Raw genomic sequence first — 27,047 nt, 5'->3', positions numbered from 1 at the left:
CTTCCTCCATGATATTTATCGCATTAGTGATTAGGGGCCCTGGCTGAAGCTAGAGTAGTGTCTACTGCTAAGTAGACATGTCTGACAAACTGGGGGCTCCCAGAAATTGGCAACTTTGTAGAAGACTGACTGATAGGGTTGCCAAATCATATACAGGCTGTTCAGTTAAATTTGAATTTCAGATAAACAACGAATAATTTTTTAGTATAAATATGTCCCATGCAATATTGGGGACATATTTAAACTTCAAAAAATTATTCATTGTTTAATGGGACATATTTATACTTAAAAGTTATTTATTGTTTATCTGAAATTAGACTTTGATGGGGTGTCATGTGTTTATATTTGCTAAACCTGTCAACCCTGTACTGTCAGGAAAAAGCAAAATCCAGTGAGGTGTGCATGATTACTGTTATTGAATCAACAGGTGGCTGAGGACAGGGAATCAGATCTCACAGTGAACCTGCTATGGACTTCAGAGAATCCTTGGTGGGGCACTGTGGAAAACACAAGGTTCCTGTTGAGGTCTTCATGAAATTTATATTTAGCGTCATGAATGTGGATAGCAGATATCAAAGTGAGGAATATCTCAGACTTCAGTAAGCCAGATATAACTACCTACCTAAGATGCTAGAAACGATATTCTAATTTTTTAAAAAACCATTTATTTATTGTTTTGGTTATGCCGGGTCTTAGTTGCAGCAGGCAGGCTCCTTAGCTGTGGCTCCAGGGCTCCTTAGTCGCAGCTCGCCAGCTCCTTAGTTACAGCATGTGGGCTCCTTAGTTGCGGTATGCGAACTCTTAGTTGCAGCATGTATGCAGGATCTAGTTCCCTGACCAGGGATCGAACCCGGGCCCCCTGCATTGGGAGAGCGGAGTCCCATCCACTGCACCACCAGGGAAGTCCCGTGATATTCTAATTTTTAAGGTCACATTGGAGTTTTTGTTTCAAATTCTTTTGGAACAGTTAGGTTTGAATGGGGGATGGTTTTACTTCTTAATTGCTTATAGGGAACAGAAATAAAATCTAGAGGGTCTGTTTTTTATGGTTAAGTTTGTAGCACTTAATGAGTGCATGAGCTTTACAGGCTGAAATACTTTGCTTTTCAATTACCTGAGACTACCCAAGATGAATGGGCACCAGGTTATTTTCTTAATGTCAGAACTGCACCTCTAGAGCAAAAATTAGAGTTATCTAGTTAAACTTGAATAACCTCCCCAACCTAAATTCGGTAAATTCCAGGATACACATCACTTTGGGGATTGCATTTTCCCATCTGTTCTATTATTGATCATGTAAACTAGAAAATATCCTAATACTCGCTTTATGCTACAGTATGTACGGGCTCCATACATATTGTAATTCTTCGAATGAATTATATATTAATATAATTATTTATACACACTACGTTACAAAAAGGATCGGGGTGATGTTTTCTGTATATTTTATGGGTCATCATATGGAGTCAGGCAGAGGTGGCATCAGTTTTGTTCATCAAAGCTGCTTGTAGAAAGTGGCAGAGTTTGAGTTGGGCTTCTAGGGTGAGCCAGCTATGAAAAGAAACAAAGGTCCCAAGTATAATATGAATTATGTTCTTGTGGCCAGCACAGCTCTTCTTCTTCCTCACTAACAAAACCCAGATTTTATGCAGGGCAGCAATGCCTCCGGTTTCTAAAAACCACTTTTTCCCAGCTTCCCTGATATTATCAGAAGTTCCTGGATATCCCCTGTTTAAAGAGATGAAGGGCAGCTTAGCTAGCACACCCTTTTGCCCTTTGCCCTTCTTATCCTGCCTACAACGTGGACATGAGGCTTCAGGAAGTGTTGATATTCTGCACCATAAGGATAAAAGCCACATATTAAGGATGGAAGAGAGGTGATTACATGGTCAAGCTGCTGTACCCGTTATGCACTGCCTATTTCCCAAGGCAATATGCAGAAAAGAAGAATAAGGCCTTATTTGGTTAAGTCACTATAGTCAGATTTCTGTTACCAGTAGCCAAATGCAAAGCCTAACTAATATAGTTGCTTCAGAATTAAACGAAAAAGGAAGTCTAAGGAGTGAGAAAAGTCATTCCATGTCTAACAACAGTTTTTACTAGATATCTCTCCAGTAAGTGGATTTTGAGGAGCACAACATATGGCATAGGTCTTATGTGTGATTTTTGATGTCATTGCTCAATATATGGGTTTATTGTTCATTATATTTTTAATTGTTTCCACATTACCCAACCCACTATAGTAGTTATGGGGTAGGGCAGGGACAAAAAGGATCCTAGAGCTAAAGAAAGAAAGGAAGTGAGGGTTCTGCCCTCTGCCCATCACAATTTATGGTATTACCAAGGATCTGGGGGTGGACTCCTATTGGATGCTCCAAAAGGAGGAAAGAGGAATCCAGTCACACCTCCAAAGAAGGACATATAGTGCCCAGGAGGTCCAAGTTGATCGGCAAGAGGGAAACAAAGCTGTCCTGCAAAAGGCACTGATTCTCTCTTTTTTAAACGGTAGTTGATTTACAATGTTGTGTTAGTTTCAGGTGTACAGCTTCAGATTCTTTTCCACTATAGGTTATTACAAGATAGTGAATATAGTTCCCTGCACTATACAGTAAATCCTTGTTGTTTATCTATTTTATATATAGTAGTGTGTATCTGTTAATCCCGTGCTCCCAATTTATCCCTCCCCCCACCCCACCCCTTTGGTAACCGTAAGTTTATTTTCTATGTCTGTGAGTCTACTTCAGTTTTGTAAATAAGTTCATTTGTATTATTTTTTTTAGATTCCATATAAGTGATATATAATATTTGTCTTTCTCTGCCTAACTTCACTTAGTATGATAATCTCTAGGTCCGTCTGTGTTGCTGCAAATGGCAGTATTTCATTCTTTCTTATGACTGAGTACTATTCCATTGTGTGTGTGTGTTTGTGTGTGTGTGTACCACATCTTCTTTATCCATTCATCTGTTGATGGACATTTAGGTTGCTTCCATGTCTTGGCTATTATAAATAGTTCTGCTATGAACATTGGTGTGCATGTATCTCTTCAAATTAGAGTTTTTGTCTTTTCTGGATATATGCCCAGTAGTGGGATTGCTGGATCATATGGTAACTCTATTTTTAGTTTTTTAAGTAATCTTCATCCTGTTTTCCATAGTGGCTACAGCAATTTACATTTCCACCAACAGTGTAGGAGTGTTCCCTTTTACCCACACCCTCTCTAGCATTTATTATTTGTAGACTTTTTGATGACGGCCATTCTGACCAGTGCATTTCTCCAATAATTAGCAATGTGGAGCATCTTTTCATGTTCCTGTTGCCCATCTGTATGTCTTCTTTGGAGAAATGTCTATTTAGGTCTTCTGCCCATTTTTTTGGATTGGGTTGTTTGTTTTTCTTGTTATTGAGTTGCATGAGCTGTCTGTATATTTTGGAAATTAAGCCCTTGTCAGTCACATTGTTTGCAAATATTTTCTCCCAGTCTGTACGTTGCCTTTTTTTTTTTATTTTTTTTAAAAATTCAGGTTGTATTCTGCTGTCTTTTTTGTTTTTTTTAAGATTTTTTTGATGTGGACCATTTTTAAAGTCTTTATTGAATTTGTTACATTATTGCTTCTGTTTTATGTTTTGGTTTTTTGGCCTAGAGGCATGTGGGATCTTAGCTCCCCGACCAGGAATCGAACCCACACCCCCTGCATTGGTAGGTGAAGTATTAACCACTGAACTGCCAGGGAAGTCCCTGTAGGCTGTCTTTTCATTTTGTTTATGGTTTCCTTTGCTGTGTATAAGCTTATAAGTTTGATTAGTTATCATTTGTTTATTTTTGCTTTTATTTCTTTTGCAAAAGGCACTGATTCTTAACGAGGGAATGAAGGAAGGGAGGACAGTGCTGGGGTGGGAAGAGTGTCTGCAGTGGAGTTTGTGGTGTGTCTCTTGGCCCAGAAGGAGATGGAAATATAAGCTTCATAGCCAAAGAGGCCAGCAGCCCTGTGCCCCAGCACTCTAGCAGGGGTGGTGGAAGGATGGCTCCTTCTCACAGATCTGATGATAGAGGTGATCAGGGAGATGAGACAAATAGGGTTTGGAAGAAATCACACAAGGGCCAGCTGATGCACTGGATTTTGGTGTATGGGTCATACATGTAGGTGACAAAGAAGAAAGCTGCCAAGACCTTTTCTTATCAGCTCTGCATGATCTGACTCCTGTCCCCATCTCTATTCCTATCTTTCTGTTACAGCCACACCGGCCACTTTTCAATTCTTCAGACTGTGATCCCTCCCACCATGAGACCCTTGCACCTGCTGTTCTTTTTTCCTGGAGCTCTCCTCCCTGACATCCAAGGTGGGCTCACTCCACAGGTACCCTCTCCAGTTAATGCCTATTCATCTTTCAAGTCTTACCTCATCACTTCCTAAGGGAATCTTTCCTAGATCATACAGGCTAGATCAAGTTACCCCACAGAATCTTGTTCCTTTCCTTCACAGAAGTTACTTCAGTGCAAAATTATACAAATTGTGATTATATGATTAATATCTACTTTCCCCACTAGACCGAAAGATCCAAGACAGCAGATCTGTGTCTGTTTTTGCTTACCACTATACCCCTGGTACTCCAGCACAGTGCCTGGCATATAGGAAGTACTTAATAAATACTTATTAATGAAATTAATAAAACCAGACATTCATTGCTAAAGTGGAGATGATAATCCTAGCTATCTCATAGAATTTCTTTAAGTCTAAATATGAAAGTGCTTTATAAAGCCTAAGGAACTGCTTTAAAATTATTATTATTAAGAAAGATGCTTTAGATTATGATTCTAAATAAATTCATTTGAAGAAAAGGATCCAAAGTCTTTTATTTCCTAAAGGCTTACCTGAAACTTTCTCTTCAAGGCCTGGGTCATTACTGGGGTCAGCCCAGTTCCTGTTTCCATATTTTCTTTATTGGTAAGTGGGGTTCCACCTGGGCTCCTGCAAAGGTATTGAAAATATTAGGAGCTGTGTTTTATGCCGAATTTTCAAATGAATTTAGAAGGCATAAAGATAGGAGAGTGGATTACCTCTCTACATCGACTTTTCTGAGTAGTTTCCGCAGATCTAACTGGCTTTTACCAGGAGTACTGATAAAATAAAGATACAAAGGTTAGAGCTTGCCAGATTTTATAATTTTTCCAAAGCAAAGAAGTCATTTCTATAGGCAACATCCTAGAAAGTAGTTTGTTACATTTGTTACTATTTATTACATTTAAAATAGCAGTAGATGCTGATAGGAGCATAAAGTGATATAGTGATTCTAATAAGTAATAGTTTTTGACTCAGTAATTACACACGTAAGAATCCATCTTAGGGCAAAACTCAGCTATGCATACAGATGATGGACAAGGATGTTTATTGAAGAGTTATAGAAAAAAAAAATCACAAACAACCTAAATGTCTCAAAACAGGATTTTATCTATGAAATTCACATATTAAAAAACTGCATCTATTGAAGAAGTCAAAATGATGGTTTAAACTAATTTTTAATGAGATATGGGAAAGTTCATGACATATTAATGGGAAAGTCCATATCTGTATGTAAAATATGATTATACACAGGTACACACATAAACATATCATATTTCACTGATTCCAAAACATAAACATATCATATTTCATTAATTCTAAGAAAAGTAGTTTTCTTATTTTATTATTTCTGAAATTGTGCTGCTTTGAAAATTCCTGATAATATTTCCCCCCAAATCTGTTATTAAATCAATGGTGTATTTTGTAATAAACAGCACCATGAAATGGAAATAATAGAGTATATGTCCAGAGAAAGACTAGAATGATAAACAACAGTATGTTAACAGTATGTGGCTATCTCCAATGATAGGATTATTTGCATGATTTTTGTTTTCTTCTTGAAACGTTTCTGTAGATTTTAATTTTCAATGATCATATGTAACTTTTAAAGTTAGAAATAAGCAAGAAATCATTATTTTAAGTAGCAGTAGAGTGTAGTACTGTGTAGTTCCTTACATTAAGACATTTGTAACTCGAGTTGATAACACTTTGGACTTCGGTTTCAGGGAAACGCACTGCAGGTCAGAGACAGTAACTAGTGGATTCTGTGCCTTTGGTGATGGTACAAGCTTTAATCACAAAATGAGACACTATTAAAAACACATTTAAAAATAGCATTCAAAATGTAAACATACTAAAACAATAAATATTTGAGTGCTGAATATGTGTAAGATATATCTATTAAATTTTTATTCTTCAAAGTATATCTCTACCTCTTCAAACTAATGGTTGGTAGATGAAACTGCCTAATTAAATAATTTGGGGATTTACATATTTTGTTGAGGAGATCCAAAATTACTCAAAAAAAAAAAATCAAATACTTACCTCAGAATGGTTTCTATATTTAAGACTTATGCTTATTTTCCATTAAGGGACAACCAGGTTAAAAGCCAAAAGACCACGTGTTTGGTCAATGACATCTTACCTTCCTCCTTTCATCAAAACTCTGTGTCTTCTTTAATTTCACAGTCAGGAGATCTTTAACTGTTATATGCATGGGTCCATTTTTTTTTAATGGTCCAGCCTTAAAATACATGGAGAGGTTAGAATTCAAATTGGAACCAGGACATCTAGTCAAATGCAAATCCAAATCTAGTTTTTAAAGACTCTTTAAAAATTAACTTAAAAATTAACTATCATTTCCCCTAGGAGCCTATCAAATTCTTTCCATTCAACCAAGAACAATTCTGTTTTCAGTATCCATGGATGCTAAGGCTATTGAAAAGTATTCACCAAAATGTAAGGCTTTGATAGTAAGAGATGGGCTAGTTCCTTGAAACTATTTATCTTCTTTAGGAGTCACTGTAATAGGACAGGAGATGAAGGAGTTCCTCAAATCAAAGTGAAGTTTTGGGGACTTCCCTGGTGGCTCAGTGGTTAAGAATCAACCTGCCAATGCAGGGGACACGGGTTCGAGCCCTGGTCCGGGAAGATCTCACATGCCATGGAGCAACGAAACCCGTGCGCCACAACTACTGAGCCTGCGCTCTAGAGCCCGCAAGCCACAACTACTGAAGCCCGCGTGCCTAGAGCCCGTGCTGCTCAACAAGAGAAGCCACTGCAATGAGAAGCCCGTGCACCGCCACGAAGAGTAGCCCCTGCTCGCCGCAACTAGAGAGAGCCTGCGCGCAGCAACAAAGACCCAACACAGCCAAAAATAAAAATAAATTAATTAATTAAAAAAAAATTTTTAAAGAGCAAGTTAAAAAAAAAAAAAAACAAACAAAGTGAAGTTTTGCCTGAACTACCTAAAAAGATGACTCAGTTCCCATAGAGCAAGGACGTATACTCAAAGAGGTATATATTAGGGCAAATATAACAATAGGCTCTGCATTTAATTCAGCCATTTTAAACCAAATATATCTGTAGTGAAAATTCAGCAGATTTTTAAATAGGGCCATGCCTATCTTAGTGATTCACAAATACTCTGGTCCCCTTGGAAGATAAGGAACTCTAATGGAGACTGGTTCTCCAGCCTAATGGCATTATACTTTAGGATCCACAAATTCTTTTTATTCTGACTTCACTCACTAAGCTATCTTTGTTTTTAATTTGGTTTCCCAGAGAGATTTCCCTTTTTGTAAAGAATCCAACAGGAATCCCCCACCTTGCTGGGTTTCATTCATTTATCCTTGAAAAAAAATCACTTTCATTTCTAAATCCCACTTTCGTGATCTCCCAGAGGACTGTGTCTTTAAAAACAATAATTGACATAATTAAGATATGGAAACAGAACAAAATGCAGCCCTTCCTGTCAAAGCCCTTAGACCAGCCTTAAAAGGACACCTGGCTGTACTCCTTCATTACACACTGACCAAAACACACCTTTACTAGATTGTTTTTTTACCTGATGTGCTTTAGTGAGATCAGATTTTCTGAGCAGCAAAGGTGCTGTCAGTGGTGGAGGCGGAGGGGGCGGGGGCGGAGGGGGCGGAGGCGGAGGCGGAGGCGGGGGCGGAGAAAGACGACTGGTTGGCTGTGGCAGTGAGGCGGGCAGTACAACCTCGGAGTCTCCAGGGGTGGTTAGAGCACATGCAGGCACATTTGTAAGTTTACCACGCATGTGACACATCTGACCACAGCTTGGACAGGAAGAATTTTCTGAGACGGCCTGGAAGAAAACGTTACAGTTGGCAACTGAAGAACAGATTTATTTGGTTCTTATGGCTGAGAGTCATCAAAACCATACCTACCATGTATTGAATGCTTTCTCAGTATACCATATGCTCCGTAATATTTTCTCATTTATCACAAGCTCATTCATTCATTCATATATTTGTTTTGTGTGTGCTATATGCCAGGCACTGTGGGTACAATATGAGCCCTGTCTGTCACCTCATCGAGCTGACAGTCCGGTGACGAAGACAAGACATTAAACATACACAAAACACATTCAAAACAAACCAAAATAATACTTCAAGAAGAGCCATGAAGTGTGCTGTGAGCATGAATAGTCAGAGGTCTGGGGAGTGATATTTAGCCATGATCTCAAAGATGAATTTAGCCTTACCAGGTGAAGAAGGGAGATGAAAACTGGGGGAAGAGTTCCTGGCAGAGGGAAAAACAACCAAGAAATGCAACCAAGAATATAGTATATTCAAGGAACTGATAAAAAAGGTCAAGGGCCTGGAACATGACTGTTATGGGCTGAATTGTCCTCCCCCATTGCAACTCATATATTGAACCCTCAGCCCCCAGTACCTCAGAATGTGATTGTATTTGGAGACACGGCCTTTAAAGAAGTGATTAAATTAAAAGGAGTCATTAGGGTGGGCTCTAATCCAATGTGACTGGTGTCCTTATATAAAGACGAAACTTGAACAAACAGGAGACACCAGGGATGCACGTGCACAGAGAAAAGACAATCTGAGGACATAGAAGGCAAGTCGAGGAGAGAGGCATTAGAAGCCAACCCTACCAACACCTTGAGCCTAGATTTCTGGCCTCAAAAATTGTGAGAAAATAATTTTTGTTGTATAAGTCACCCAGTCTATGCTACTTTGTCATGGCAGCCCTAGCAAATGAATACAACGACCCTATGAAGTAAGGGGGCATACTACAGGCTGCTGTAACAAAGTATCACAAACTTGGTGACTTAAAACAAAATTCATTCTCTCACAGTCCTGGAGGTTAGAAGACTGAAATCAAGGTGTCAGTAGGACTGCACTCCCTATCAAGGCTCCAGGGAAGAATCTGTTTCTTGTCTCTTCCAGCTTCTGGAATCTACTGGCATCCTTTGGTTTGAGGCCCCATGACTCCAGTCTCTGCCTCTGTGGTCCCATTGCTTCTCCTCTTCTCTGTATGTTCTACTCTGCGTGTCTTTTATAAGGACACTTGTCACTGGATTGAGGGTCCACCCAGATAATAAAGTATGATCTCCTCATCTCAAAATCCTTAACTCAATTATATATCTGTAAAGACCCTGTTCCCAAAAAAGGTAATATTTACAGGTTCCAGGGATTAGGACTTGGACATATCTTTTGGGGGGCCATCATTCAGCTCACTACAGATGGTATCTTCCCCACTTTATAGATGAAGAAACTGAGGTCCAGGTTGTGAAGTCCAGGTCATGAGGTGATTTGCCTTTCCTCCTCTGGTTAGCTCATCTTGAGGCACAAATTCTGGGAGTAGGGGTGTAATCCCAGAAGCGTCTCTCCAAACCAATGTGCACAATGTTTATTCTTTAGGTTTTAGACACTGAGAATAGGGGTCCTGCTTAGGGTAGTTCGGAGAGAGTGGATATTTATAGATTTTTCCTGCCTATATCAGTCAAGAAAATAGAAACCACCCTGAGTATTTAGAAGAGGGGACATGTAATATAGTGAGTTGGTTATACTGCTGATGGAAGAGCTGAGAAACACGCAGGGGACAGTGAGGCATCCCAGAGATTAGCAACAGCATAAAGCCATGAACACCCTGACACTGCATGGCCAAAGAGAAGGACAGTGTAACCAGATCTCTGGAGCTGGGTTAACCCAGAGAATCTAGAAACATGGTTGACTTACCTAGTGGGAGCTGGAGTTAGGGAGGCAACAACAACCATTGCTGGAGAAATTGCCCAACACAGAGAACAAAGGGGAAAAATACCCCATCCTCTCCTTCCTTCTAATCTCTCATCAGTGTCTCCCATTAGTCCAGCACACCAGGAGCCAGATGACATGGAGTTTGGGAAATGTAGCCTGCAGGGGTCAGCCCGCCTCCAATACAGAGCAGAGCCTCTGAAGTTTAAGCACTAGACCTGAGAGCAGACATGCCCAGAACTAGCACTAGCCTGTAGCCACTCCTCCTTCTAGTAAAAGCACACTGGGGTTCCAATGGGGGACAACCCCTTCCCTCCTTACCTAATTCTGGATTTGTTTTTCATTTGATGATACTAACCTTCAACGCTTCCTGGAGCTTGCGTAATTCACTTTCCAAAATGTGAAACCGTTGTTTTAGACTATGAAGTTCTTGGTGGCAGAAACAGGATGGAAAGATGGTGTCTTTCAATACTTCCAAACTCTGAAATTAAAAAATAATCAAGCCTGAATCCAATGAGCAATATGATAAGGACAAGAAAGTGGTTTGATGTATGTTTTATAGAAGTGAAGGCAATATCAAGGACCTACTGTATAGCACAGGAAACTATATTCAATATCTTATAATAATCTATAATGGAAAATAATATGAAAAAGAATATGTGTGTATGTGTGTGTAACTGAATCACTTTGCAGTACACCTGAAACTAACACATTGTAAATCAACTATATTTCAATTAAAAAAAATTTTTTTTATTGAAAAAAAAATTGAGGGCAGACATGACCACACAATTTCATCTTATCTCAGTTTAGCTTGAGTGTCTGCTGACCTGAGCACACACACACATGAACACACACACCAAGTATGTAGAAAAACCATAATGCTGAAAACATGTATGTCAAACCCATACCCGGGCCATGCAGTTCTGAAACCAGTTGTATATAGACCATACTCTATTTGTCCAAAGCTTTACCGCATCTTTAAAATTGGGAAATTTGGAGTTCCAGGATGGTCTTAGCCAGCTTCTGCTAAGGGGTGTATCTGTTGAAGGAATAACCACTCTGTAGGAAAAACAAAACCAAACAAAGCACAAACTCCTAAGTTGGAATTAACAGCCTCTAATTAAATAACAAGCTAGTTTTATAGTATGACTCAGGAGCAGAGACTATCTAAAGCCAAATTCTTCATTTACCTCTAGAATTCCCAGATTAACTTATGCAACAAATATTTATTGAGTAAATAAATAGTAATAAATAAAATAACATAGTAAACAAATAGGTATCAGAGATTTAGTAATGAACAAAATAGATAAAAATCCTGCCCTCATAGAATTTACAGTTTCATGGAAGAAAGGTAAAAATAACTAAATGAATAATATATGTGGGTTGTTAGGTAGTGAACAAATGCTAAGGAGAAAAAGATAAAGCAAGAGAGGGAATGTGAAACGTTGGGTGGAGGTGAAAATTTAGATAGTGTAGCCAGGGAATGCCTCACCGAGAAGGTGACTTTTGAGAACAAACGTCAAGGAAGTGAAGAAACTAGCAGAGCAAATATTTGGGAGAAGAGCATTCCTGGCAAGAGCAATAGTAAGTGCAAAGGCCCTGAGGTGGGAGTTTGTCTGAGGTGTTTGAGGAATAGCAAGGAGGCCAGATGACTAGGGTGGAAAGATTGAAGGAAGAGGATTAACAGATTATGTGAGTCAGACCATAAAGGTCTTGTTGGTCATACAAAGGATTTTCATTTTTACTCTGATAGAGGAAGACCTTGGAGAATTTAAGCAGAGGAGCAATATGAAATGATTTTAACAGGCTCACTCTGGCTGCTGTGTTGAAATACACTGCAGAGGCGGCAAGGGCAGAGCAGGAAGACCAGTTAGAAGGCTTTTGCAACATTCGGGAGAGAGAGGAGTCAAGGATGGTATCATGGTTACTGCTTTTTGAGGGTCTGTTTGTTTTAAAATTTTTTCTGTAAAGAGAGCTTTAACAAAAAATGTATAAATATGTTATTGTGAAACCTACTGCCTTAGAGTTCTTAGATTTTAGTTTCTTTTAATAACACATTTAAGCCCTGAGTCCCAGAGAATAAATGATCAAACTTTACCAAAATAAAGATTTAAGTTCTTGTCGTATACCCCTCTTTCATCACTTAGTTACCAGGTTTATACAATTAAATCGACTAGGAAAGTAGAAAATAGTTACTGTGCACCTCAAACACAATTCCTTGTGATTTTTACTTCATTTGAACTCTTAAGCTATAGTTGCCACATAAAATCAGGATGCTCAGTTAAAATTTAATTTCAGATAAAGGGTGAATAATTTTTAGTATAAGTATATTAGAAATGTTGCATGGGACAATACAAAAAATCATTCATTGTTCATCTGAAATTCAAATTTAACTGGGTGTTCTGTATCTTTATTTGCTAAATCTGGTAACTTGTTCCTAAAATGATCAGATTTTTAATATTTTCTCTGTTCCATATTACGCCTTACCTTTCTGGTGAGGGTGGCGGAGGGGGAGGTGTAACTAGCTTAGAATGAAAGTGAGAGGCTTCTTTTCTTTTGAAAAATCTTTTCGCTTTGGCTTTTAGCTTTCTTCTTCGTTGCTTGAACTTGGGCATGGTTTCTGAAGAGAAAATTTGTTTTTACATTTTTTATTGAGGAATAATACATATACATAGAAAATACACAAATTTTAGCTACAGTTCAATGAATTATCACAAAGTGAACACATCCTTGTAACCGCCACCTTGGTTAGGAAATGGGTCACCACCAGCAACCCAGAGTCCCCTTGAGGCAGGAGATAGATGGGCCCCAGGCTGAGCAGCTGGAATCTGTCCCCTGTAGACAGATATTTCAAGATGAAGATAATGGCAGGAGCAAGAAGGAGCTGAGTCCTGTTTGGATAAAAAGCTAAAGAGACCACATATTTCTCATTCTTGAGGTCAAGGAGACCCCCAAGCGACACATGTGCAAAAAGGACCCTTGGGGAGGGGGACCAGACCATAATATGTTCTGCTAACTCCTCAGAGACCCTTGCGCTGGAATCCATCTTGGCTAAAAGATGTGCATGCACACAGGGGAGGGCCCTGTGCCAGACCAAATATGGACTCAAAGTCAGATAAAGCAAGATGATTGGCCAGACGTAACCCAGAACTGCCCCCATATAAGTAATATAATCCACCCCAAAAGTGTGTGCCGCTCTCTCTCTCTCACTCTCTGAGTCTACCCGTGCTTTCTCTGCACATATCTTCTCTCCTAATAAGCATGTTACTTGCCTCACTACTTTTTGTCTCTTTGCCGAATTCTCTCTTCAAAGCAGACAAGCACCAGGGCAGCGTTGTGGCCCGGGTTCAATCCCTGGTCAGGGAACTGAGGTCCCACTTCAAGCCAATTGCAGGCTGCAGCCATCTCATAGCCACCCAAGATCACCCTGAACTGGAGGAAAATTTAAACCCAGATTTAAACTATCTCTAGAGATACCTTGGCTTTGGCATTATATTACTCTCTAATTTTGTTTTTGTTTTGCTTGTCTTGCTTTTCTTCATTAAGCCAAGTGAATTTCCCTTTCTTTATAATGAAATCAAGCAGGACCTTTCAGGGCCTTCCCAGTACAAAAGCCCTTTTTGTTCCCTTTCTCTTGTTTGTAGAAAAAAGACTTCAGTCTCCTAAGCCTTCCTCAAGTTCCAAAGAGCAGACTCAAGCAGTTACTAATTAGAGAAGTGAGGGAATGCAGAAACAATGATAGGTTAAACAATAGTTCAGAGATAAAACAGAGTCACAGGACTCCTAGTTCCTCTTCAAGGGATATATATAATGATCTGATGCATATCTTTGTGCTGTCCTGCAGAATCTAAGACCACACCCCCAAGGTGAAAGATGGTGACTACATGTTGACCACCAGCACTTAGACCCCAGACTGGTTAGAACCATAAATGTTGATGATTAAGATTCCCCAGACATCAGGCTTCCCTGGTGGCACAGTGGTTGAGAATCTGCCTGATAATGCAGGGGACACGGGTTCAAGCCCTGGTCTGGGAAGATCCCACATGCCGCGGAGCGACTAGGCCTGTGAGCCACAACTACTGAGCCTGCACGTCTGGAGCCTGTGCTCTGCAACAAGAGAGGCCGCGATAGTGAGAGGCCTGCGCACCGCGATGAAGAGTGGCCCCCGCTTGCCGCAACTAGAGGAAGCCCTCGCACAGAAACGAAGACCCAACATAGCCAAATAAATAAATAAATAAATAAAAATTAAAGGTGCTAATAATTAAAAAAAAAAAAAGATTCCCCAGACATCACCCTGTTACCTTACCACCAAGCAAAAAGTTGAAAGTCCACCAGCTGATCAGGCATCCTATTACCCTCACCCCTAATGCTGCCTTTAAAAATCCTTGCCTGGGCTTCCCTGGTGGCTCAGTGGTTAAGAGTCTACGCTTCCACTGCAGGGGGTGTGGGTTTGATCCCTGTTCTGGGAACTCCCGCATGCTGTGCAGTGCAGCCAAAAAAAATCCTTGCCTGAAAGCCATCCAGGAGTTTGGCGCTTTTGAGCACTAGCTGCCCTTTCTCCTTGTTTGGTGCCCTGCAATAAACACTGTACTTTCCTTCACCACAACCTGGTGTCAGTTGATCAGCTTTGCTCTGAGTTGGGCAAGTGGACCTGAGTTTGGTTCAGTAACAATAACAGAGAAGATGGCTACAGTTGGGTTATGTCAGTTATTAAAAGGAAGTAAATTTCTTTGCTGGTAACATTTACTGAGATTCCAATGTACAAGGTTGAGTTGGTAGTGAAAGAAAAACAAAACTAACCATTTATATAATGCCCATTTACTTTTAGACACCTTCACATACATTTTTTCAGTGAATCTTCATTACTGTGCAAGGTATTTTTCCTGAGGAAGAGGACTTTTATTCCCATTTTTACATAAGAATAAATTGAGGCTTAGAAAGATGAGATGATTTATCCAAAGTAATGCAATAAAGCATTAAGTCCAGACTCGTAAGTCTCCAAAGACCACATTCTTCCTAATACACCGTGATGCAATAGTAGAATAGGTGATATACAACATAATAACAATTACCCCAAATCTAAGACATGGGTGTTTCAAAACATTTACTTTAAAGCACTTTTAAACACTAACTAGTATATTTAGATTTTAACCCAGATCCTTTTCTGAAGAAAATTAAGTCAGAGCTGGTTTGATGTGAAGAAGTGCTTTGCCGGTTTCAGTTTTTGCTACCTGAGGAACAAAGATGTCCTTATTCAAGTAGCAGAACTAAAAATGGTCTCAAGGGCTGGGCCTCCTTCTCTTCAAACTTACATTTCAATAGGAACAATTGGTCTTTAAAATACACATTCATTCCACTTTTGTTCACCCTGTAACCCTCCAGCACTTGGTATGCAGCTCTATGCTTGCTCAGCTCTCAGATTCCAAGGGCTGAAGAACCTCCCCCAGCTCCAATGTGGGTAGTAAAAACTAAGAAATGTTTTAGTTCCAAGAGCATTGGACTCGCAGAGGGCACCCTCCATGGCAATGGGTGACAGAACGTATATCAACAACTGGTCTAGGAGTAAAGTTTCTTGATAGCATCTTATTTAACAAATTGCCAGACCTCAAATTAACAGCGTATTTCTTAACTGTTCTTACAGGCTTGGGAGACATACCCCAAGATACCTGATTTCACCTTTATTGTATCACTTTTCCTTTCTACTGAAATAATGAATAAAGGCTAAATGGGGATTATTAAACACAAGGGATATCTACAGGATTAAAAAAAAAAAACCACAAAACAAAAATACTCTGAATGAAGATATTTAGGAAAGCCTCAGGAAGCAACAAAAAACTTATGGTTGCCTGGAAAAGAAGTTAAACCTCATCAAATCCATGGCCAAGACTATCTGTGAAGAAATGCCACTGGAAACCTCTATCCAAGGCCCAGAGTTCACTGGTTGGGATCCCCAGAATCTGAGATTTCCCCAGTAACCTCCCCTTCCTGTCTTCCGTCTGCCCCTTCACAGCCCTCCCCCATTCTGTTCCTGTTGCCTCTCTCACCTGCCTTGATGTCTTTTGTTAGAGAGCAAACTGACACAGAGAACTGGCCTCCTGCCTCCCTTTTTCCTATATTCACCAATCAATCCCTCAGTTATGAAAACAGCCTTTAGAAAGGATCTGGATGTTCTGGTTAAACTCAGTGGATTGACTCTATATCTTAACCTCCACTCCAATGGTGTGTTGGGATTAGCCCTGACTTTTACATTTTTAGGAAGTCTGTGAGCCAGTTGTTAAACAAATCTACCATTTAAATTAAATTATATAAACTTACAATTAGGTAATTTATATTTTAAAAGATAATCAATACACAAAACTCACCACTCCCTAATGATTTTACTATTATGTATGCTCTTGAGGTTTTTTTTTTTTTTCTTTTTACCTGATTGTATCTATACGGCGAAAATGCTTTAGAATGGTGTATTATGCTCATTTTTTCCCAAACTGCACATTCAGTGACTTCACATTGGAAACTTGAAATTGCGCATGATGGGAGAATTTACACCACGGCTATTATAAAACACTACAAATTAAGGCTTGGTTTATTATTTTGTTGATTGTTAAGAAAGTGATGAAAAGAATGTTAATAGTGCAGATTAAACTTAAAAGTGTATCTTGTCTGTAGTTACACTGTGAATAGCACAAAAAAATTGAGGAGTGTTATTCCAGTATTTGAAAATGATTATCTGATTCATCAGAGGTTGCTTACTGAAGTTCCAAAATAAATCTTTGTGTTTCGCTTTTGCCTTACTTCACAGAGTAAATAAAAATATCAACCAACATTCATATCAGGACTAAGCTTGTTCGTAAATTGCAACCACAGGTTGGTTACAAATAAAAGAAGTCTATAAAAATCAATAATAGCATTTTGTGAGAATCAATTGGCTATGAAATTTATAAGAAAGAGTATTATATATTTTATCATTGCTTATAATAATTATGTTATATACCATAACAGTATATAATATCAGTAAATTTATAATAAAATTATGTATATATATTTATAAATATTTATTAGCACACTACTGGTGGAGCATCATGAAAACATCATGAAAAAGGCAGTAAAGGAATAAAAAAGGCATAAACCCACAGGACGAAGAATGGGAGTAGATCCTATAATAGATGATAGATGTGAACTAAATCATCTAAAAGTAGTAGTAACTGACTTGGCAGAGCAGAGGAAAGCTAAGGCTTGCCTGCCTGGTAGGGAAGCCAACAGGAAGCAAGACCATTCCCAGAACTCTGAGAAGATTCGGGACTCGAAAGCACCTAGTTCCTTTGAAGGTTTGGGGTAGGGCTTAAATTGGATTGATTAAAAGTCTTTATAAGAATTGGATAGGCCTTTGACTTCTGCCCTCCCATCCTTACAGCCTGGCAGTGTCCTGGCTTCCATTTTATGGACAGGTTTATTCTCTGGAGAAGTTGAACCTAGAGGTGATGAATTTGGGTCACCAAGCATAGCAGGGTCATGTCTCTGTCACTATACAGAAGATAGGGGATGATCCTAACTGAAAAGTGAGACTTTCAATCCCCTTCCTCAGCTCTGCTCCCAAAATACAGGCCACCAAGGTTTTTTGTTTGTTTGTTTGGTTTTTTGTTTTATTTGTTTATTTATTTGTTTTTGGCTGCATTGGGTCTTCATTGCTGTGCGCGGGCTTTCTCTAGTTGTGGTGAGCGGGGGCTACTCTTTGTTGTGGTGTGTGGACTTCTCATTACAGTGGCTTCTCTTTGTTGCGGAGCATGGGCTTTAGCCGTGCGGGCTTCAGTAGTTGTGGCACATGGGCTTCAGTAGTTGTGGCTCACGGGCTCTAGGGCACAGGTTCAGTAGTTGTGGCGCAGGAGCTTAGTTGCTCCGCGGCATGTGGGATGCTACCAGACCAGGGTTTGAACCCGTGTCCCCTGCATTGGCAGGCGGATTCTTAACCACCGCGCCACCAGGGAAGTCTTACAGGCCACCAAATTTAATTCCCAGCCTCAAACCCCCACATCTCTCATTCCTCCTGGCAGAGACTAGAAGATTCTTCTCCAGGGAAATTGACTGGCCCAAGATTCTACCCAAAATGGCCAAGTCCTTGATGATCAATTACCCATTGTGGTGCCCACAGGTTGACAATACCCACCTCCACTACTTTGAGCTGCCAATCAATTATCTTTTTTGTGTATTCCTTCGACAAATAACAGCCAAGGATCATCAATCATTTTAGGAAAAGACTTTACCATGAAGAGCAGAGACCAAAATAAACAGGGAGAAGAAAAAAAAATCCAAATCAAAGGAAATGGAAAGAATGTAGGAAGCAGAAGAAAAATTAAAAAAAGAAAAGAAAATATCTTCAGAAAATGAGATACTGCATTCATGAAATAAGGATAAGAAACAATTTTTAACATTAAAATAGGAGAAATTTTTAAAATATAATAGAACAGTTGGAAGATTAAAGTTTTAGATGAGAACAGAGAAAATGGAGAGAATTTTATCAAATAAACAGTACAAAAATACTCCCCAGAACTGAAGGACTTGAATTTCCAGACTGAAATGGTCCATTCAATGTAATGAATAAAAGATTCACATTGAGGCATGCCATCTTTTAGAACGCCAAAAATAAACAGGAGATTCTAAAAGTTTCCAGAGAGAAAACACAGTCTAGATATAGAGGACTGAGAAGAGAATGACACCAGATTTCAACAGCTACTCTGCAGTTCTGAGGGGATTCCACAGTCCTATACCTGGCCAAAATTTCAGTCAAGTGTGAGAACAGAAGACAAACAATGGGAATTTCCAGGATAATGGTGATCACAACAGGTCCTCGGAAGACAACTTTGCAGCAGGCCTAGAGGAGGGGTCAGCAAACCTTTTTCTGTGAAGGACCAGATAATAAATATTTTAGGCTTTGCAAGCCATCTGGTCTCTGTTACAACCACTCAGCTCTACCACTACAGCACCAAAACAGCCACAGACAATACTTAAATGATTGTGGCTGTATTCCAATAAATTTTATTTATGGCCATTGAAATTTGAATTTCACAGAATTTTCATGTGTCACAAAATATTATTCTTTTGATTTTTTTCCAGCTATTACAAATTGTAAAAACCATTCTTAGCTCATGAGACCTATAAAAACAGTAATTTCCTGACCCCTCACTCAGTGCACAGCCAGCAAAGTGAGCAAGTGTAACAGAGGGCTTCAGTAGGAAAAAAAAAGAAAAGAAATGGATAAATTACCTAGTGTGTTTGATCATTCTGAGCAGAATTTACTGTTTTTCTGTAAAATTAGGGCCAAGTTACTGATAAGAGCTTGAAAAAATAAGTATATTAAAAATGTCTAGGAGAGGGTGGGACTTCCCTGGTGGTCCAGTGGTGAAGAATCTGCCTTCCAATGCAGGGGATGCAGGTTCGATCCCTTGTCAGGGAACTAAGGTCCACATGCCGCGGGGCAACTAAGCCCACGCACCACTAGAGAGCCTGCCTGTCGCAACTACTGAGCCCACGCCACAACTAGAGAAGCCTGTGTGCTGCAATGAAAGATCCTGAGTGCCGCAACTGAGACCCGATGCAGACAAATAAATATTTTTTAAAATTTGTGTTTAAAAATAAATAAATAAATAAATAAAATATTAAAAAAAAAAAGTCTAGGAGGGGGAATTGCCTGGAGGTCCAGTGGTTAGAACCTGGTGCTTTCACTGCCATAGCCTGGGTTTGATCCCTGGCTGGGGAACTAAGAGCCCACAAGCTGCAGGGCGTGGCCAAAAAAAAAAAGTCTAGGAAAAAAGTTCTATGAGAAAAGAAGTGAAACCATAGTAACACTATATGTTCAGCTGTTACACAATATTTTATAGTATGAACACTGAATGTTTATTTAACTAAAAATTATGATATATTGGGAAGACAGAAGGAAAGAAAGTGGAAATCAGCAGTTGTCTAAATTTATATAATGCTTAACCCATTGGGGGGAAGAAAAAAGGAAGAGCATTATAAACATGTTACTTAGAAACATGGAGGTAAACACCAGAAACAGTTACAAAAGTGGATAGGGTTGCCTTTGGCTAGTGGGAGTTAGGATTATAGAGAGAGGATTCAGAGGACTATCGTTTCTTGTTTGTTTCTTTCTAAGTATAATAAGCCTTCCGGTAGTATTGGACAGTTAACCTTTGGTATGTACTATTAGCTGGAAAAATAAGAGTACCACCATTCTGAAACTGGGTCATCTTTTTCTAGCCCTTTCCTGGTGGTTGTTCCAGCGCCCATGCCTTCAAATTTCTAAAGAGTTCTACATAAGCCAATGTATGTCATTCTGGAAATTATTATTATTATTATTATTATTATCATCATTATTTTTTTGGCTGCCCTGGGTCTTCGTTGCTCTGTGCAGGCTTTTTCTTTTCTTTTCTTTTCTTTTTTTAATAAATTTATTTATAAATTTTTATTTTTTGGCTGTGTTGGGTCTTTGTTGCTGCATGCGGGCTTTCTCTAGTTGTGACGAGCAGGGCTACTCTTCATTGCAGTGTGTGGGCTTCTCATTGAGGTGGTTTTTCTCTTGTTTTGGAGCTTGGGCTCTAGGCACGTGGGCTTCAGTAGTTGTGGCGTGTGGGCTCAGTAGTTCCAGCTCGCGGGCTCTAGAGCCTGGGCTCAGTAGTTGTGGTGCACAGGCTTAGATGCCCCGTGGCATGTGGGATCTTCCTGGACCAGGGATTGAACCCATGACCCCTGCACTGGCAGGTGGATTCTTAACCATTGGACCACTAGGGAAGTCCAGAAATTATTTTTTAAATGAAAAAAAATCTAGGAACTAAATCATATTTTCTCCTCTCTCTTCTGTATGTGTGTGTGTGGGGGGGTGTCCTGGGCCCTGGGTCATTATTACTATTTAATAACCTTCTAATTAAATACAGTAACTGACACATGCAGAGAATTAAGAGAATATGTCAAATCTGTCAGGATAGAAAGACACGGTCTGAGATAATTCCTAGATTAACGTTATATTAAAAAATAATCATAGCTCTTCCAAAAGTGAAAGATAATGAATTCCTACCTCAAACAGGACAGAGGACACAGCAAGCTAAGGTTGGTTTTATTATCACTGCTTTACTAAAAGCTTTAGATACTCTGCAGAGGATAACTGTCCAATTAAAAAAAGAGTATATAGCAATCTTTATCTAGGTGAGACATGTAAAGTCCCCTTTCCAAAAGAGTAATGAGACATACAAATTCTTTTTGCTAGATTAGGTGGGATTCCAATCGCTAACACTATATAGAAGCTCATTCTTTCATGATTACTCAAAGCATTTTTCCTATTTTTTAAATTGAAAAATATACTTCCTTTCTTTTTACTTGCCTTGTTTTGAAAAGAATCTAAGGCCAATTAAAAAAACCCTGTACCACAACAATAAAAAAAAAAAAAAGAAAAAGGTAAGTGAGGAAATTAGAATACTCCATTATAGAATAGACTATATTAAAATTATATATTATTCATAAACATGAATCAGAAATATTTCTCTGATTAATTCATCCTTTCCCTCCTCCTTACCATCCCTCCCCTTTCTGTCTTATATCTTCAGCTTTCCTCACCATCTTTCCCTGGGCTCTCCCTTGTTTTCCATCTTTTTAAATTTTTTTAATTTTTGGCTGCGTTGGGTCTTCATTGCTGTGCGTGGGCTTTCTCTAGTTGCAGCGAGCGGGGGCTATTCTTCCTTGCGGTGCACGGGCTTCTCATTGCAGTGGCTTCTCTTGTTGCAGAGCACGGGCTCTAAGCATGCAGGCTTCAGTAGTTGTGGCATGTGGGCTCAGTAGTTGTGACTTGCGGGCTCTAGAGCGCAGGCTCAGTAGTTGTGGCGCACAGGCTTAGTTGCTCCGCGGCATGTGGGATCTGGACCAGGGCTCGAACCTGTGTCCCCGGCATCAGCAGGTGGATTCTTAACCACTGAGCCACCAGGGAAGCCCTGTCTTTTGATATAGTCTATTTTCCCCTACTCTTTTAATTTTGAAAAATTTCAAACCTTGAGAAAATTTATAAGAATAGTATAATTAACACTCATATATCATTCACCTAGATTCACCAATTGTTATCTGATAATTATCTCTCTTCATAGGGGTATATATATATATGTGTGTGTGCAATGTATAATACATATTATACATGATAACGTATAAGATATATAACCATGTATTTATGTAATTTATATAATTTTTCCATATCATATTACACAGACACACTCCTATACAGAAAGATAACAGTTGGTGAATCTAGGTGCATGATATATGACTATTTATTATACTATTCCTGTAAATTTTCTCAAGGTTTGAAACTTTTCAAAGTAAAAAATATAATATATAATAAATGTACATAAATATAAAAAATACTTACACATGCATAAAAGTTTTTAGTTTTTGACTGAGCAGAGTTAGTTGCAGACATCGTACTTCACTCCGAGATACTTTAGCTTCAGTTTCCTTACGTGAACATGGACATTATTCTACAAAACCACAATCAGGAAATTTTACTTTTGAATATAGTCCATATTCAATTACTATTCAATAGTCTGAACAATATCCTTTACAGCTGCTTCCTTTCCCTCTCCACATTGCATTTATTTATCTATTTGTTTTTAAAGATTTAATTTTATTTATTTTTGGCTGCATTGGGTCTTCGTTGCTGCACGTGGGCTTTCTCTAATTGTGGTGAGCGGGGGCTACTCTTCATTGCAGTGTGCGGACTTCTTGCGGTGGTGTCTCTTGTTGTGGTGCACTGGCTCTAGGCATGCAGGCTTCAGTAGCTGTGGCTCACGTGCTCTAGAGCGCAGGCTCAGTAGTTGTGGCACAGGGGCTTAGTTGCTCTGCAGCATGTGGCATCTTCCTGGACCAGGAATCAAACCCATGTCCCCCGCATTGGCAGGTGGATTCTTATCTACCGCTCCACCAGGGAAGTCCCTCTCCACATTGCATTTAACTGTAGTATCTCTTCAGTCTCCTTTAATTTATAACAGTTCTTCAGCCTTTTTATATAAGTATTTGCCTTTCTTCATATTTATATTCTTGAAGAATTCCAGTAGTTGTTTTGCAAAATATTCCTCAGTTTGGGTTTGAGTGTTCCTCCAGTGATCTTCCTACCTTCAGTCCTTCTCCTTGCCAGTTTATTTTCTACACTGTTCTGGACTTAGTCTTTTTTTTTTCTTTAATTATTATTATTTTTTAAATTGATGTATAGTTGATTTACAATGTTGTGTCAATCTCTGCTGTACAGCACAGTGATTCAGTTATACACATATATACATTCTTTTCCTTTTTAATATTCTTTTTCATTATGGTTTAATCACAGGATATTGAATATAGTTCCCTGTGCTATACATTAGGATCTTGTTGTTTATCCATTCTAAATGTAATAGTTTGCATCTACCAACCCCAAACTCCCAGTCCATCACCATCCCCCCACCCCCACCCCACTCCGCCGCCCTTGGCAACCACAGCTCTGTTCTCTATGTCTTTGAGTCTTGTTTCTGTTTTGTAGATAGGTTCATTTGTGCCATATTTTAGATTCCACATATAAGTGATATCATATGGTATTTGTCTTTCTCTTTCTGACTTACTTCACTTAGTATGATAATCTCTAGTTGCATCTGGAGTTAGTCTTTTAAAACAAAAATATGACCCTGATATTCCCTGTTTAAAAGCATTTGAAGGATCCTTATCACCCACTGGATAAACCAAATTCCTTAGTATACCTTTCAAAGCTTTCCACAATTTAGCTCTAACAGCCCTTTGCAGCCTCATCTCTTCTAATGATTAACAGTTTGTACTTCAGGCATACCAAACACCAGATACTTTCTATAGTGTTATCAGCCTTTCCCCCTGCTTGGGGTATCCTCCTCCAGGTCAATTTATGTAGCCTTCCAGATTCAGTTACTTTTTTTTTTTTTGCCACGCCTTGCAACATGCAGGATCTTAGTTCCCCAGCCAGGGATTGAACCCGTGCCCCCGGCAAAGGAAGGGCAGAGTCTTAACCACTGGACTGCCAGGGAGGTCTCTCTTTGTCTTTTTGTTGAGTGCTTATAATCCTCCAGGTACTATGGTAGGTGATAGGATACAACATAGTCTCTGTCCTTATGGAATGTTTACTGGCTGATACGTCATCTCTTTTGTGCTTCTATAGCACTTTATACACACCCTTATTGTGACATTTATTATATTGTATTGTAATTTTTGTTTGCATGTTTGTCACTCCACTGGATTTGAGCTTTTCAAGGGTAGCATGAATTTTATTCATCTCTGTTTCCCCAGGACCTAGAGTATAGCAGGCATTAAATACCATTTCATTCAATAAATGAATGAAAGAATAGCAAGTGTTCTCTATTTTGATTAAGGAATATGCTTTAATACAATTCTGGAAAATCTCTTGGTGAGGGAGATTGTTAATTCTTCAAATCATACTGCACCTTCATATGGTTAAAGGATGGGTTCAAAACTATTTCCAGTAGGAAGATGCAATAAATAATAAGAGTAAGAATTACACTCCTCTGCATGAGTTGGCACTGCTGCTTCTGTTAAAACTCCACCCTGTGATACAAAAAAATGCTTTTGGTCAGGGGGTACTTACAAAGCTGTGGCAGCAACAGAAATTGAAACCAAGTCCTATGTCTAATTTATAATGAAAACTAATGCCCGGGTTTTTGTTCTTTTTCTTCTTCCTCTTTTCTTCCCTTTATGGCCTAGCCCATACCTGTTGGATCACGTTTGCCTAATCAACAATAAGTAATGAAAGTCAGGTGCCTTAAGGCACAACTTTCAGATAAACATCACTGTTTATCTGCTGTTTTGAATTATCTTCCAGGGTAAGATGACCTTTATAGATTATGTTGACACAGATCCCGGGGGTCACAGACCACTGGACTAAAGACACGGTGGACCGCAGATGACTAAGATGATTAACCTCAGCTCCTTTGTTCTTCCCCTTTAAAAACCTCTAACTCAGAGACCAAGTTGGAGTGACTTCTCTCCCACTTCCTTGCCTGGCTCCTTGCAATAAAATCTTTGTTGCAAACTCCCGCTGTCAGAGTTTGGCTTTCTGCACTGCGGGCACACGAGCCCTTTGTTTGGTTTAAAAATGACAATTGCATTTCTTTAATATTGTCCTAAAACACATTTTTATGGAAAAAAATGTGTTTACACTCCCACAAACAGCTTTCTGTCAATTAATCACTTTCGATTACCAGTTCAACTGATTCCTCTTGAACATCCATAGGGCTATTGCTGGTACTTGCTTATATCTAAATTACATTTTATGTTGTGCAGCATTGCTTTGTTAGCTCCTATCTTGTTTCTCTAGAGATTGCGGTTCCCTAAAGCTTAGTCCAGCACAGTACTAGGCACACAGAAAACAGGACACACTTTTTAAACTGATACTCTCACAGAAAGTCGGACGATATTAAGACTATATTAAGGAACATAGTACTACTCCCTATCAAAAAATGTATGTTCTCAAACTTAAAGTGCATAAGAATCACGGGGGGGAGGGAGGTCTTGTTAAAATGCATATTCTGATTCAGTAAGTCTGGGTGGAGACAGATAATCTGCATTTTAAACAAGCAGCCAAGTGATGCAGATTCAGTTGGCCCGCGAACCACGTTTGGAGCAGCAAATACGTAAAGGACTGTGCAAAAGGAAGGCGACTTTGCTCCAAAACATATTTTTGCAGAGCGTTAATTAAATAGAAGTATGATTAGAGTGGAGCCAGGCGGAGCACTTCTTACCCAGCCTTAAACCTCCTCTTTTCTGATCCATCTCCCCTCCGAGTCCAGCCAAACTTCCCACCTCTGTAAACCGTAAGAACACAAGCAGCAACAGGCCCAGCTACGGAAGATGCGAGCCCAGGTAACGTAGGAAGATACCCCTGCACTTACTAGGCTAAGAGTCCGGGGATACGATGGAGTCCCGGCAGTGGCCTCTCCCTCGCCATAAAGAAAAATTCAAAATTAAAACCTTATCGTGGAGGGACCAATCGTAGCCTTGGTCTTTGCACAATTCGCTCTGCGTGTAGTGTAGGATCACAGCCTGGCTTGTGATTGGCTGAGGTAGAACCACACTCCGGCCAATCAGAGCTGAGGCGCTTCTTGTATGAATATGGGGGAAGGCGGGAGCGAAGTGGAGGGGAAGCTGGAGAGGAAAGGTGTGTCACGTCCCCTTTGCTGTTTCTGGAAGCTTTTGTGTAATTGGTTGGCTCTTCTTCCGATTGCACCAATCGCAAGCTCTTCTCTGCTGAACTCTAACTGTGAAATTGAAAGTAGAGATGAGGGTGCAGCCAATGGAAAAAAAAAAGGGTACAGGAGCCAATCCTCCTGCGGCGTTTTGTGTCCTTGCCCAACAGGAAAAGGTGTTTCATGCGGAGGGGCGTTTCCCAGTCGCCAATGGGCGGGCGCCGGTGAAGCGGAGGAACCAATGAGCGCGAGACGTTGAATGACAGCTGTCCAATAGGGACCCTCAGTGTTAGTACGGTTTGCGGCTTAAGCGCCGCCGCGGTCTGAGGAATGTCAACTATTCAACATGGAGGCGGAGGTCGATAAGCTGGAACTGATGGTGAGTGTAAAATGAAGGAGATCTACTGGGTAGTTTATTCTTCCCCGATGGCCTCCAAAGTGGAACGCAATTTGGAGTCGCCGGAAACCCTGGGCGGAGGAGGCTGGACTAGACTCGAGCTCCTCCTCCTGCACCAAAGGGAGTCGCCGCCGCCTGGTCTCTTAACCGCCGCGGGGGGAAGGGGTTACATCCGGGAAACTCGTGAGGGAAATGGCGGGAGATGCTGGGGGTCCGGGGCCTTTGGAATTCCTTGTTCCTTGCCCTCACCTTTCCGCCTCTCAAGGAACTGTGGCTGGTGCGAACAGCGTTCTGTGTATTTCCACCAAAAAGACCTGACTGTAATGGTCTCTAAACGCCCCAAGAAGGGGA

At 39.8% G+C, this 27,047-nt stretch overlaps 2 protein-coding genes across 5 annotated transcripts in view; one reads left to right on the top strand and one right to left on the bottom strand.

Annotated features, from left to right (window-relative positions):
• Positions 1-862: 862 nt before the first annotated feature.
• Positions 863-26,123, bottom strand: PRR11 (proline rich 11). 4 transcript variants are annotated; one of them, XM_036837741.1, is made up of 10 exons: positions 26,006-26,123; positions 12,567-12,699; positions 11,030-11,138; positions 10,438-10,560; positions 7,907-8,170; positions 6,485-6,583; positions 6,016-6,128; positions 5,058-5,117; positions 4,872-4,968; positions 863-1,551 (listed from the first exon to the last, which is right to left on the bottom strand). In XM_036837741.1, the coding sequence occupies exons 2-10, from the start codon at positions 12,692-12,694 to the stop codon at positions 1,483-1,485; spliced, it is 1,062 nt and encodes a 353-aa protein (XP_036693636.1). In that variant the 5' UTR covers positions 12,695-12,699; positions 26,006-26,123; the 3' UTR covers positions 863-1,482. The 4 variants fall into 4 exon arrangements, with proteins under 4 accessions (XP_036693636.1, XP_036693637.1, XP_036693635.1 ...); XM_036837742.1 differs by having other exon boundaries at positions 11,051-11,138; XM_036837740.1 differs by having other exon boundaries at positions 1,344-1,551; positions 10,988-11,138.
• A 496-nt stretch (positions 26,124-26,619) lies between these two features.
• LOC118887486 (spindle and kinetochore-associated protein 2-like) overlaps positions 26,620-27,047 on the top strand; it is a 29,979-nt gene continuing 29,551 nt past the window's right edge. Inside the window, exon 1 of the mRNA XM_036838334.1 lies at positions 26,620-26,678. Coding sequence (XP_036694229.1) covers positions 26,646-26,678 — 33 coding nt within the window. The 5' untranslated portion in view covers positions 26,620-26,645. The remainder of the gene's footprint in view (positions 26,679-27,047) is intronic.

Source organism: Balaenoptera musculus, chromosome 20, assembly GCF_009873245.2.
Source record: "Balaenoptera musculus isolate JJ_BM4_2016_0621 chromosome 20, mBalMus1.pri.v3, whole genome shotgun sequence".
Taxonomy (NCBI): domain Eukaryota; kingdom Metazoa; phylum Chordata; class Mammalia; order Artiodactyla; family Balaenopteridae; genus Balaenoptera; species Balaenoptera musculus.
The sequence above is the reverse complement of the archived record's forward strand: the minus strand, read 5'-3'. Positions and strand labels throughout refer to the sequence as shown.